The 15,640-nt window shown below is 34.1% G+C and overlaps 1 protein-coding gene across 13 annotated transcripts in view; it reads right to left on the bottom strand.

Annotated features, from left to right (window-relative positions):
- Window positions 1-15,640, bottom strand: part of SCN3A (sodium voltage-gated channel alpha subunit 3) — a 96,803-nt gene that overhangs the window by 32,053 nt on the left and 49,110 nt on the right. For all 13 annotated transcript variants that reach the window (XM_027865781.1, XM_027865787.1, XM_027865790.1 and 10 more), the window contains 2 exons: window positions 14,160-14,516; window positions 11,668-12,144 (listed from right to left, as the gene is read on the bottom strand). In XM_027865781.1, the coding sequence (XP_027721582.1) occupies window positions 11,668-12,144; window positions 14,160-14,516 (834 nt within the window). The remainder of the gene's footprint in view (window positions 1-11,667; window positions 12,145-14,159; window positions 14,517-15,640) is intronic.

Raw genomic sequence — 15,640 nt, 5'->3', positions numbered from 1 at the left:
GTAGTCTACAAGTCTTTATTACGACAACCAATAAATATATACTGTGAACTCTAAGATAACTAAGGTCCTAATAAAGTGGCTACTGACCTGATCCATATATGTTGTGAGAAATTGAAGATGATTTCTCTTAGGTGTGGGCAATATGGAAAAGAAGTACCAATTATTTTCTGAAACTTTACTTGTATTAGGCTTCATTGTGAATTTACATCAAAATGTTCTATTAGAAAGACTAAATCAAGTACTGTCTGATAAAGATTTGGCATGCTACTACCATTACTGATTGCATTTATTAAATATGTATCATATCAAGTCAATTTCTACCTTTGAAATTGCAGATAGTTGGGGAAAAAGAGTGTGACCAGTTGCTACTAAGCACTGTCCATATATCTACAATTTCAGAAAGGAAGAGCAGCCTATTCATATGAGTCATCATCATTATATTTCATCTTTGAATTATTTCTTTTACTGGCTCGCTTATTTTTCCTTTTACTTTAAAATGGTTAATGAATTTTGTTTTGAAAAGCTGAATAATTACCAAAGAATTTTGAATGAAATTGACATTTCATCTAAGTTTCAAAAAATTACGCTGAATCCAATCAGGAGAACATTCTGAGTTCAACATGTAGCCAGATTAGGAACACTTACTTCAAATTACTGTGATGTGCTATGTGGCTAGAAAAACCATATTTAATATTACAGTTTATTAGGTGCTTTGAGATCACCCTGTTGAACATATTATAAAGTGCAACATATTACATAAATTGATGCAAACACATGAAGCAGAATAGGTAGTTGGAAATGCAAAGCTTTTATCAATGAATATATATTGTCTGGAAATATTAATCATGCTAAATTCTCCCACAACTTCAGTAGGATTAAAAAAGCCTAAGAGGGTTAATATAGCTTACATAAGTGCCTGAATTATTTCCCAGATGTAGCCTAAGTAATGGAAACACTGGGTGCCACATGCATAGCTCATTAGAATTATAATGCAAATGCACTTTCATACTTCAGAGTACATATACGTTAAACGTAGCAGGCAGGTTGAAAGTAGAGCAATAAAGGGAATCTTTAGCATAGTATTGAAGTCGGGAAGACCTGGGGTCCAGGACTGCCTCTGACATGTACTAACTGTGGGATCATGGGCAGACAAGTCACGTAATCTCTTAATGTCCCAGCCATCACCTCTGTGACTTACAGATGATCATTGTTGGTGCAGAAAATAGCCACACTGAGAATTTCTACCTATTAAGGAAAATCACGAATTTGGACCAAGTATGTAGGTTATTCTTTTTGTGGTACTTCTGGCTAGGTAACAGTAGCCATATCTAAAAAAATATATTCTGATTATTAACTTAGGGCAGAATATAATTATTATAAGACCTTGGTTTCCTTGGATCATTATTATGAAATCCACATTAATTGAAGCACCATGAAATGGGAAGATGAGACATCATTATTGCTGATGGGCATGGAAACGAGCTTCAGTAGGTGATTACAGTAAAGGAATTTCTACAATGGTCTTGGTTCTGACCTACTAACCAATGTATTTTTGCCCAGGCTAGAGGGGAAAAGCCTCCCATTTTCCTAGAACTCTTTCACTACCAATTGTCAAGGGGATGATAAGCAGAAGTCTCCTATTTCTATTTTTAAGAGATAAAGGAAAGTGCTTAATAACAGCAGTTATGGTGCAACTGGGAAAACTGTTTTTGAGCATAGCTAATGCTAATGGTGTCTTCCAGCTCAGGCTTTGTCCAACCCTGTTTTGATGGCTGAGAATTAGAGCTGTTAACCTTTGGAATTTATAGAAAAACTTTCCTAGTCATCCCCACTTTCCTTCCAGGATCCCTATGGCATTTATAGTATGTATTTTTTATTTTTGCATTATAAGTTAATGCTTTTTAATTTCATTCCATAGCTTTTAATTATCTAATATGATTAATCTTTTAGAGGGTAAAAATCATATTTCCTACTTATTTTGCATCTCCTAGAGAGTTTACAATGGATTGGAGAACAATGGATTGGAGGTACTACTAAGTACCTATTGACTGTAATATTACATAATGGCTTTAGCTATCCTTTTCATATATGACTATCAAATTCCTAATATAAAACTTGTAAACCTGGCTATGCTACTTATTACCTGTGTGACCTTGGGCAAGTCACTTAACTTCTCTCAGCTCATCTATAAAATGAGAGGGCTTTCTGACTTCTAAGGTCCATTTATCCTTTGCTCTTTCATGTATCACTCATTTCAATCACATTGCATAGTGATCATCTTTTTTACTCTACAGCTACCTGCCATATAATTCATTGATACCTTAGCATTAAGTGCAAGCATTTGATTTTCTGGGAGTTTGAAAAGGCATTAATTCAAAGTTCATAAAGGGATGGTATTCATTTTACTCAATTCTGTCTTATTGTTTTCAAAGTGACATACCTTGTTTTTTGTGAATGAAAGGGGGGGAGAATCCTCCATTCCCACCCCACTCCATGATTCTCTGCCCCAAATGAGTACAAATCCATTTATAGTAAGGACCTGTAAAAATCCTGTAGCCTATGAGATTTACAACTTTGACAGCATCTTAAGCTCTGCAACGCGACTTAAGGAATGGAACAGGCATAGAGCTGCTGCTGTTGAATTACAGGATGAGAGTATTTATGACCATGACTACATGTTGGGACTTACATTCCTGCATTATTCTGGGTAAAATAATATCCATTTCTATTTCATGAATTTGTAATGTAGATCCCTTAAATGTTATAATCAGTAGCCTCTAACTTCTGGAATAATTACTCCTATCTAATATAATAATTTTCTAAACCATTGATTTATATGACTTTCTTGTTTTAAAATTTTGTTTTTATTATGAAGATACATCAATTTTCTAGACATTAGTAACTAGAGTATGCCACAAAGAGCTTCAAGTCACTGGAAACGTGGGTCATTCTCCTCTTTTGGAAAGTAGCAGTAAATTAAAGTCTAAAAGATCTTTAAAATAAGTTAAATTTGGTAGAATGATATTCATTTAACCATGATCAAATTTTCACTCTCACAAAGGATAGTTCCTCTTTATGGCACATATTGTAATAATCCTATCAACATAGTTGCTCATCTAATTTAAAAGCAAAATACAGTACAGTGATTGATAAACATGACAAATAACTCATTGCTGAGTGAAGACACTGAAATAAGCCCATGTACTGAGAAACTCAGATTCTTCTGATGAAATAACTTTACCAAGTAACTGAAATAAATATAATTTCTGAAGTACTTGGAAAAGAATAACAGGTAATGGGCATGATGTAATAGGAAAATCAAGTATAACATAACAAAGTGCAAGTTCAAACTTGTTTTCTTAGACTGTTTTTTTTTTTTTAAATCTTATGGCTGAATTTAGATTTTCATCCCTTGTAGACTTTAGTCTGGTCCTACAGAGAGATGATGACTTATACTCTCCAGATACATATTAGAAAGCATGTTGTTTTTATTTTTAATTTTTTTAGGATGCAACATTCTCAAGGCCTGATTCAGCCATGGAAAACATGCCCAGCTCGAGCAGAAGCCCATTGCAATTCTGTGGAAGCTGCATACTGAACAAAGAACCATGTTCTCAACATCAAGATTCCAATACATGGAATAATCCAGAAAGTTAAATTTAAGTACTACCTGGAGGAATAGACTAATCCTAGATATACAATGACATAATTGGCACTAAAATGGGCCACAAAAGCATCAAAAACAATCAGACTTATTTTCAACTAATATATTGTCATATATAGGAATTCCCCTTTAATGATGAAATATCTCTTGCTTTTTAACCAATTAAATGATGAAATTTAATAATACATAAGAGAGAGCAGTGGCCTACTTCCACTGAAGTGCCTCACAGTTCATTTTTTTTCAATTAGCTACTAAATGTTTGAGTTTAGTGAACTATCTTATGGTTTATGAGACAAAATTAAAAAAAAAAAAAAGATTCAGCCATTACAGATTGTCTTAAATTAAATAATGACATTACTCTTCAACCTTATGTGCTTTGTCTTGCAAATAGAAAAAAAAAAAAAAACTTTTACACATACACTTCCAGTAGGGCCTTAGTCTGATCTTTTGGATTTGTTTATGCATATCTTGACTTTAAATATTGTCACATGAGGTACAGCCAGTGGTGGGTGGAGAGCTGCTTCCCTTCTGGCCCCAGGCAGTTAGACCAGAGATAAGCAAATAGCTTTCTGCACCACCTGTGGTCATTCTGACCCTATTAAATACAGGAAGAAAGCTACTGAAGCCAGGTCTCACCATCTGAGGTTTCAAATATGCCTTCCCCAGTGAACTTCTTTGAACTGATTTCAGGTTAGGAAGCAATGGAGGTGATAGGCAAATAAAGCTTTTAAAGTTTTTAGCTGGAATTGCTGAGGCCTGAAAACAGTGTGCACAGCATACTCCCTCAGCGTTTTGAAGAGCAGGAGATATGAGCACAAAAAAAGCCAAGAGACGAAACATATGCTTGCGATATTCATCTTGTACACAGATACACACACTTTCATCCACACTAGCCTTTTTTTAGGCACAATAAATTGAAGATACATGACAATTCCCTGGAGTGTTAGGTCATATACATTTGTCATTCCAACTGTCATCTTTGCCCATGGATATGTTGTCTCCATATGAGTTTCTAGAGATGTTAACTAGAAGAACTTGGGGCCACATAAGGAGAGGGAGAAAATTGGAGCTGGATGTGATTTTCATAAATGACAAAACAAATGATTAGAAAATTCATGTGAAAAGAGCAAAGTGTTTTAGTGGACTAAAGAGATGTAAACAACTCAATCTGAATCAATAGAATGACATGGTGGCCAAAAAAACTGATGATATTTTAGGCTGTATTAACACAGGCATAAGACAGCTAAGGGACTCCATAGTGCATGGAGTGCCAAGCCTGAAGTCAATTTGACCTGAGTTCAGATACAGCCTAGCTCTGTGACCCTGGGCAAGTCACTTAACACCTCTCTTTACCTCAGTTTCTTCATCTTAAAAATGGAGATAATAGCACCTACCTCCCAGGGTTGTTGAGGATCAAGTGAGATAATAATTGTAAAATGCTTAGCACAGGTCTGGCACATAGTAAGCACTATATAAATATCATCATCATCATCATCACCATTATCTCAGGGAAGATTATACTCTTGCTATAGATGGTCAGGCGTCATCTGGACCATGATATTCAGTTTTGAGTACCACATTTTAGGAAAGATATTCATAAGCCAGAGTTAATCTAGAAGTCATGTGATATGGGTATCTATTGCAGGAAAATACTATTGATGTAGAAAATAAAGCCTAAAGGGGACTCACTGGAGCTGTGGGTAAGAAGTATGAGGTATGTTTTATTTCCCAAGGGGAAAAACTAGAACCAATGAATGGAAGTTACAGAGAGGTACATTTCATCTTCATCCAAGGAAAAACTTTCTAATTATTAGCTTTTTCCAAAAGTAGAATAGATGGCCTTTGAAAGTGATGGGTGCCCTATCACTGGAGTTCTCTTTAGGTTGATGCCAGATGATTATATTTCAGGGATGGTATAGAAGGGATTCATATTTAGATTTGTGTTAAGGGTTAAGCTAGATGACCTCTAAGATCCCTTCCAAATGTGAGGTTTTGTCATCCTATGGTTCCTTATACTCTGAAAGGACTATAGGAAACCCAAAACTCTGCACAGTACAAGCATATGTCTTCAGATTTAGGCAGGTATTTCAGGGCTTCTGGAAATTTTTTTATTCTGAAATTCAGAAGAAAAGGCCTTCTTGTTATAAGCATGTTATTTACATTCTGAAAATGTTAAATTATTATCGCTTATGTTATTGAAAGGAGTTATCAGATTTTCTGTACTGTGATTTTTCAAAATAAATATTCATCTCAAAAAAGTCAGCACTTAGTGAAAAAACACTGAGTAAATCAACAGGCATTCTGTGTCCTCTGTCCCACACTACACCATTATTTCTGAATTTGTACCACAACATAACAAACTCAATTATTACTGATTATAAGTAGAGTAGAAATAGATTAATTCCACAGACAACCCTAATCTCTGTTTTAGCAATTAGCTTATATTTCCTTCCCTGACAGGATTTTGCAATAGCCAGGATAGCATTCTATTGACTTGTGAATCAGAATCTCCCTCCCACTGCCTTCACTCTAGTGGAGATCAAAAAAACAAACAAAAAAAAAAAGCAGTTAAATGAATGAAAGATGAGCAGCAGGGCAGAAGAACATTAGTCAAGAAAATAATCCAAGCATCCGAAAAATCCACAAATATATACTTGACTTGGGAGTTGACTTTATTTATCAAATAATGAAAAATAATAAAGACCATAAAGTCCCCAAGCTCCATTTTGCCTCCTCAATTCTAAAGTACAGAATTTAGGAAGAAAATGTAGTGAAATTAATGTGAATCATGGAGAGTCTAAAACAAAAGGTGAGTGTAAAGCGCCAATTACACAAAGGCTGATGATACTCTCCCAACCTCTTTTAATTATTCTGGGATGATCACCATTTCCTGTATATCCAAAACATGATACTTAATCACTTTTCTGATATAACCATGTAACATGACATTTACTACATAAAATTTCATGAAAGCCCAAGATATGTGGTGCCCAAAGGAATACAGACTATGGCCCTTCAAATCTCAAAAACTCAGATTACCTCTCATCTCATAAAGTCTTTCCCAATATAAATGAAAACAAACTTGTTAATATTTGGAACATGTGGTTTGAGGGGACTATATATTACATGACTAAGGCATATTGAATATAGCTGTTTAATAACACCTGCTAGGTTGTTAGTGGTTCTGTTTTAGATATGTTCAACTTACAAGGGCTGAATCAAAAAAGAGTAGTGGTTTCATTTTTGTAAAATAAAAGCAAATAAACAGGAAGTACATGCTCAATTTGTCCTCTCACCTGTATTACACTTAACACTCCTGTCTAGCTTAAATGTTTATTTTAAAGCCTACTGAGCATGCAGTCATTAATCTTAAGGATGACACAGAATGTAGCTTAATAACCTCAGTAGCAAAATCGTGTATAATGTTGGGACTGCCCATCTTGCCTGACCATGCTGTGATGTGAGTCACACGATTCAGCAGAGAGCAGCTGTGCATGTATCTACTGTTTTGCGATGGAGAAGGGAGGAACATAGCTGAGAAGCATGCAGGCCAATCAATATCCATTTTAAAAGTTATTATATATGTAGAACTTGCTTAGGTAACCTGGGTGAATGAGGTGGCACGTGCCTCTGTCTGGTTAATAAGCACCAGAGCTGCATTCTTGACTGCTCCAGCTCGATTTTACCCCTGTGAGAAGTAAGAATGGTAAGCAGTGAAGTTCATGATAGGATATTGCTAGATTTTCCTCTGGAAACTCTACTTCAAATATGATTTTTAAAGAAAAGAAACATTTCACCTTTTTTATCCCCCTTTTACAGTCAGGGCAGTAAACGAAACCAACAAATGAGAAAATTCGGATCGGAACTTTTATATCTAGATCAGAAAGTATAATTAGCAAAACTCCACATAATAACTTAGCCATAAGACTTATAATAGGCTAAATACAAAGAAGACTAAAAATCACCACTTTTAAATTTAATTTTTGAGATCTCTTCCATTTTGTTCTTAAAATTTTTTGCTTATTCATATACCAACCGATTTATCTGAAAATTATAGCAAGGATTCATATTTTTCCTCTAAGGTTTCAGGACTCATCTTTGCCTAGCTGCACTATTAATTAGTTAAATTTTATTAATAACAATAATAATAATAATAAAAAGTGAATGTTAAACTTTTCAAATGCCTTCTAAATTTGCCATTATTTATTGCCTCATCCAAAGTCAAAATATGTTCCAAAGTTTTATTAGATATGTCAACATTGGTGTATGAATTGTTTACTTAACACACAAGCCAAAACGAATGATTTACTTTCTAAATCAGATCCAAGCATTCTTTGACTCTCTCAAAATCTTTTTTAAAAAAGAATAGAATTTTTGTCCTTTACATACACATGGCAGATATGAATAATAATAATAATAATAATAATAATAAAGTAATCGTTTAAAGGCCTGTCCCTTCTGTCTGAGTAGAATTGAATTAATAAATGAGCAATTTCTGAGTATTTCAGGTCAAATGTGCATTTCATAGGGAAATAAATAAATCTCAGCAGTCTAAAAACATTGTACTTTTTACTTTTGTGAATGCAGATATTGGCCTTCCTTGAGCTTGTTGTCCTTATCATAAAAAATAGCACCCTTTCCAAAATATGTCATTTCTATCCATGACACTATCAATGTTTCAGTCTCCCAAGCTAGAAGTCTTGAAGTTATATTTGAATCTTTCTTCTCCTTCATTTCCTAGCTACCACCACATCTTGTCATTTCTTCTTTCAAGATGTTTTTCAGTTTTAAACCTTTCTTCTTAATTCCTACTGATATTTGATAGATTAAGAATGCCAAGTACAAGAGCTTTTCCCCCCTTAATTTCATATGATTACCTACAGTAAATATCTGATTATTATTTCAAGATATACTGATGTTCAACACTAAAATCATTTAAAAAGTTTTTAATTGTGTTACTCATATTATTTATTTTTCCATTAATTTCTCCACATACATTGATGATCAATTAAACTATATTCTGCAGGTTGACTGAACTTATTCAATGTCATCTTGAAAAAGTATAGAGTGGTATAAGATAAGAAAATCACCATGTATGACATTTTATAAATGGGAATGAAAAGAGGGCAAAGTTTGATGACGAGAATTATTGAATCCTACCATTGATATTCTACATAAACTATAAAAGGTTCTCTCTAAGTGGGGTAGAACCCTCTTGAGTAGACATATAACAATAACTGTGTACTTTAAGCAGGCTTTGATATATTCTAAGACTACACACACTTTTTTTTTGGAAAACTATTAAGGTATATACCCCACTTCCATAGCACTAATATAGCAAAAGCTATGACTAACGTGGTTGCTACGTGTTAGGTTTTTTGTTTGTCTGTTTTTAAAGGTTCCTTTTTTGCCTTCTGTTTCTAGATTTGGATGCTCTCTAAGGTTCTGTCTTTAATCCTCATCTCTTCACCAACTATAGTTATTCCTTTGGTGGGCTAATTATTCATACAATTCATAGTTTCCATTATCAACTTTATGTTGATGATTCATCAATATACATTTGCTGCCTTGATCTCTTATTCAAGTAATCCCACAATTCTACTTAACTGTGTCACAAATGTCACTTTAAACTCAACATATCTAAAATTGAAACATCTTTTATTCAAAATTTGGGTCCTTAGCTTAAAGACATTATTTCCAGTGGTATTACCATACTTTCAGTCTCCCAGGGTAGATAACTTGTAGTCATCTTTCTTTTCCTTCATCTCCTTTCTACTACAAAATCAAAGATGTCTGTGAAATTTAACACTTCCTTTAAATTCCTATTGATACCACTATAGTTCAGGTCTTCATCATGTCATTCATTATTGGATTATTATAATAATTTCATAGCTGGTCTCTATGCCCCCAGTTTTTTTCTACTTTAACTCGACCTACATACTGCTGTCAAGCTAACTTCCTAGAGTGCCATTTTCATAATATTCCTATGCTCAAGAACATATAAATTTTCTTTGTTGTCTACAATATCAGGTCCAAAGCCTTTTGCCTGGATTTCAAGGCCATCCATGATCTGACTTCACTACTCTTTTATACTAAGCCCTTTCTATTTCAGCGAGGTCAGTCTCATCACCGTCCTCCACACATACTATAATTTCTTTTATCTCTGTGTTTTTGCTTATGCTGCTCCTTCTTCTTAAAATGATTTGCTTTCCTCTCTCATGTTATTTATATCTTACCCATCCTTCAAGTCCCACCTTGCCAATGAAGCATTTGCATACTAGTATAGTTTGTACTGAACTTTTCTTTCTCTGAATTTCTCTTGCCCTTAAAAGTCAGTACCTGTATATTTAACACATTTTTCTCTGATCATTTCACATGCATGGGTTTTCTTTCCCTAGACAGATAGAAGTTTCTTGAGAGCAGTGGAAACATCATATTCCTCTGTATCAACTAAGCCTAGGACTGTGCTTCTCTATGCTAAATAAATAATTTTGGATTGATGTTTTTCTTTTTTCAAGAAATCTAAGTTAAGGAGCAAATTAGTCTTCAAGTATGAGCAACTAGACTTAATTTCATTAAGTAGAGTCTTATGGAATGGGTTCTGATAAGAAAGGATAGGAATAATCAAATACTTTTGTATAATGCTTTAAGATTTACAAAACACTTCCACATTAGCTATGATGTGTTGGCAACTGTGAAATTTCTACAAAATGGCTAGGATAGTATGAGTTGTAACTTGGTTACTCACTATGGTAGGGATTCAGATGTTATGTAATTTGGGATAAAAATCCTATATTCACACTAAAAAAAAGCCTGGTCCCAAAATAGAATTAGACAGCATCATGGATCTGATTACTTTACTGGCAATACTAAGCCTGCGTAGCAAATCTTCAAGTGTTATGACATTTTCTATTGGCATGCTAGTGTATCTTGAAGAAGGATTTGAAGAATGTATAATAACCTCTAATCCTTGTCCACACAACAAATATTGAGGTGCGGGATTGGCAGAATTAATCGTATTATCAGTTGGTCTTACCAATGAAGATAGTGTGTATTCTGAATAAATAAAAAGTAAAAAGGCAAGTAAAAAGGCAAGAATGTATATGTATGAAATAAAAAATTAAGATTGGTTTGAGTTATCAGGTCTCAGACTAGTACTTTTTCAGAGTTCTGATTTCTTGTTCTAATTGGCAAAAAGACAACCATCACAATTTCTATTTTTCTTAAAAATCAAAGCATTATATATACATACATATACATATATATGTATTTATGTGTGTATACACACACACACACACACACACGTCATATCTAAAGTTAAACATCAAGGTCCTACATATAAAACGCTGTGTCCCATGAATACCTGAACAGTTTTTTTTAGAACTGATAGCAAGAAGGCAAGAAGACAAATTCATTCCAATATTCTTTTCCACTGGATTTAAAATATCAGCTTATTTATACCATAAACATGTAACACACAGCAAGTAACCCATCCACTTTCCAAATATGTGCAGACAGTAAAATTTCAGCTAGTTATCTAAGTATCATTATATTTATGGTTTATTTATGTAGGTTCAGATGTACATCTAAGACAATATTAAAATAATCTTTACCACCAAATGTATGCCATTAAGTGCATACTTGGAGTAATTGAAATAGAATACATAGAATTTCCCAAAGAAGAAATGATGCAGTGCTGTGGGTGTATGGGGGACAACCATTTTTGGAAAGCCAAATGGAGTTTATTGGAAAGACTTTTTGTTTTTAACATAGAATTTAAAGAAAAAAATTTTTTTGAGAAAATCAATTTGTAGATCTTTCAGAGACATCACTTTACTGTAGAAAATTGTGTGGTTTCCTAAAATTGGGTTCAATGCTACATGGTTTATACACTTATCAGAACTGTAATATCTAATACTCTACTGATATGAAATTAAGGAACATTAAATAAAGCACATCACTATCAGAAGTTTTGCAAATTACAACTTTAAAAAAATTCATACCTCTTTGCTTTCTTCCAGTTCTGACTCACTGCTGAAATCTTCAGTATTTAAGTTTTCAAAATCAGATTCACCAACTGCAATTGGTACTGTTACAGTAAGGCTGGGGTTGTTTATGAATGACATGTAATCATTTTCATCAATTATATATTTTTCCACGCTGCTTCCTGTACCTACACCACTGGTAGTTCCATTACCATCTTTAAGATAATTAAGGTCTTTGCTTATTTCAACTGGAGTATTATTGGAAATGCAGCTTTCTATCTTATTGCCTTCAAGGACTTTGATTTCTATAGCTTTTGGCTTTCCAACAAAGGCTTTTTGGACACATTCCCGTATTTCTTTTTTCACATAATCTATCCCCTTTTGCATTCTCCCCACAGCAATCTGGAGATTGTTCATTTCATTATCATCATCAGTAGCAGCAAGATTGTCTGAACTAAATGAGCTCAGCAGCAAGGCCAGAAACAGATTCAGTACCTAAAGGAAAATAGGAGATAAATGTAACTGCATTCATTTTTATATGTGTTTGAAATCTTCAAACACTAAAGTCTCCAAATAATTAAAATTCAGTAGAAAGTACAGGATAATGGAGAGGTACATGGTGATTATGAATAGGCTGCAACACATAACAAATTAGGAATTATGAAGAACTGTACCAAGGGATATTATTAAAGAAATACATGACTAAAAGAAAAGATGGAGTAGGCATGTGATGAGAGCAAGATACACACAGTAAAATAAAGCATTAAAAATGGGTGAGCTCTGAGATCCTATGTGTAATACTAAGACAAAACAAAAATGAATCTTTTTAATGTTACCAAAAGGATAATGAAACATCACAAACTTCCCACCCATCCTCTTCTCCCCCCCCCCCCCACCCAATTAAAGCATTTCTAGTTATATAGATCAACACTGGATAACAATCATGGTAGGGCAGAATGACCAGCGAATAGATTATAATTCTGTGGAGCCTTTATTATTATATTTGAACTGTGGTAAATGTTGGCATTACCTAGTGCTGCCATGACACATGTAAAAGCCTTTGTTCTGTCCCTCCCTTTCCTCCAAGCCAGAAGAAGGAGTTTTTCCACTTTACTGGTTTTAGCTTCCCCTTTTCATTGACTTTCACAAGGATGCTCTTAGCCTAATTATTAAACAATGTGTAACAACAAGAGTTTGGCCACCGTTAGTGGCTTCAAATGTAGACTGCCTCAAATAAAAACTGCTTCAGATAAAGGGCTGTTAGAATAGAGCAGATTATTTTAAATAAAAATTTCTAAAGAGCAAATTGTACATTTGCACAAGGCTTTAACTGGTCTCCTCATAAATATACTTCACAATTTGTGTGTGCATATAATTTAAAAGAGAAGTGTGTGCAGATACTTTGAACCATAATTGTGTATACAAATTGCCTTTGTCTCTTATCGTTTCCACCAATAGAATATGATATGAGTTGAGAATCTAACTGAAATTCCAGCAACAGCAGCAGGAAATGTGGAAGCAATTAAATGATAAACTAATAAGCTATGATTGATACAGTTGTAGTCTACTGTTGCTGATGTAAAGGGATATTTATTTAGAGATATTTCAGTGGCATAAGGTATCTCCATAAATTCACTATCTATGTGGTTAGAGGATAACATACTGGTTTGTCTCTTAGCTCTCCTCTAGATTTTCTTCTTAACCTAAAGCCTCTCAATTTTGCAATCTAAAAAGAATAATTTCATACATATATGCATATGCCTATCTGTGTAGATATATAGATCTATCATATCACTGCTGCAGTTCTCTCAAGAATGCAAGTGCTTCAGTTCCTTCTAAGAGCGCAGTCTAACCCAATACTACCAAGAAGTGCTTTTGATTCATTCAAAGACAACTGAGACATTTTAACATTAAGCAACATAAAGCCACAGTTCCAACACTTATACTCAATTATCCCCTCTCAGGATACAGCTCAAAATTAGCTGAGGCTTGGAAACTGCCTACAAATTTGGGAAATCTAAATAATTTCTATAACTTAGATTCAAGTCCCTAATTTTCTTTTTTCCCCTTTCTAGGTAATTGAAACTGATGAGGGAAAGCACTATACCTTGTTTCTGTTTATGTCTTTGCACTCATAAGACAACACAGTGTTTTGTGATTAATAAGGATTCAATAAATATTTGTTTAAGGAATGAATTATTCAGTAAAAGAATTCAGTAAACTCAGCAATTATTCTGTAATTTTTTGAGTTTTTGTCTGAAGTATATCAATAATTATACCTGATTTTAATATAGTAAAATAAAATAGAATCAGAGTTCTAATTCTCTCAAAAGTTTGATAGTCATGTGACATGCCTCCTCATTTTTGAAGAATATTATTGGGGTATAAAGACAGAGTAAATTGTAGAAATAATTCTGTCAGAACCAGATATTTCCTACATTCATATATATGTGGACATGTATATAATTTATGACAAACATGTGTTTGAATCATTTGGAATTAAAACATACCACTAGGTTCCCAATCACCATGACCAGCATGAAAACAATAAGGCACATGGTTTGGCCTGCCACCTCCATACAGTCCCACATGGTCTCTATCCATTCTCCACACAGCACCCGGAACACAATCAGGAAGGAGTGGAAGAAGTCATGCATGTGCCAGCGTGGCAGTGTGCAATCAGTGTTGATCTTGCAGACACATTCTTTGTAGCTCTTGCCAAAGAGCTGCATGCCAACCACAGCAAAGATGAAGACAATGATGGCCAACACCAAGGTCAGGTTTCCCAGAGCCCCTACTGAGTTGCCAATGATCTTTATCAGCATGTTCAACGTGGGCCAAGATTTTGCCAACTTGAAAACCCGGAGCTGGAAACAAGGAGAAAGATGCTGTCAGTATTAATTATAATGAAGGTTTGGAAGTTTTTTATTTTGTCTGAAATGTTGTAGGTACACCTCTAAATGATGGTTAAAGTCAGTATATGCTAAGCCAGTTCTGTTTTGATAATTTAATAGAAAATTCATATTATCGGCACCCCAAACTAAGAAATTATATTATTATGAAAGTATTCATGTCACATAATTTTATATTACATGAAATTCCTGTAAAATAGTAAAGAAAGAATAAATACTTAGCTTTTGTTAATGAAACCAAAATTGTTGAAGCACTTAGATTGTCAAAGTAGTGAATCGAATAGAAAGCTGTCCTAAAAGCCAAGAATGACTCAGGTCCTACCTCTGACACGTATTTTCTGTATGACCCTGGCCAAGCAACTTCACTTTTCCATTCTCTGGGCCAAACTTTGGATTGGGTCAAAAGGCTGCTCTTAAGGATCTAGAAGGCCATATGTAGCCTCAAGGCTGTAGGTTCTCCACCCCTGCTCTAGGCAATTTTCTAAGACTTTAAATTACAGAGAAGGTACTAACTTTCATGAGTAGAGGGTGTTTCCTTACTTGAGAGCTCTCTGTACCAATGAAAATCACAGATCAAGTCTCTATCCTTGCCTTATAGACTGACAAAAGAGAATAGTTAAAACCTTGTTAAGGGATTACTAATGAATTTAGGTAACTGAAACTTACTATAATTTAGGGAAGAAAAATGGAATTAATTTGAAAAAAAGTGATTTTTAAACTATTTTTAAATTAAATAAGGAAAAAAAAGGTTGATATTTTAAAAAACAGAATATCTTTTCCCTCAAATTTTTCAATCATAAAACCAATATAGATTTTGCTAAATATTTATTGAAAAGGCTCATACTAAAAAAAATTTGTAAAATTTTAGTTTTTGGTAGTTTTGCTTAGAGTAATGAATGAGTTGTAAATTTAATTATACTAAATATAAAACAATAACAAAAATGAACTGTTTGCTTAATTTTTGGGGGGGGTGGGTTAAGTGACTTGGCCAGGGCTACACAGCTAGTAAGTGTCAGGTGTGAGGCCGGATTTGAACTCAAGTCCTCCTGACTTCAGGGCCCATGCTCTGTCCTCTGTGC

This window comes from Vombatus ursinus, unplaced genomic scaffold, assembly GCF_900497805.2.
Source record: "Vombatus ursinus unplaced genomic scaffold, bare-nosed wombat genome assembly UNPS02014779.1, whole genome shotgun sequence".
NCBI lineage: Eukaryota > Metazoa > Chordata > Mammalia > Diprotodontia > Vombatidae > Vombatus > Vombatus ursinus.
This window is presented reverse-complemented; position numbering and strand designations above follow the sequence as displayed.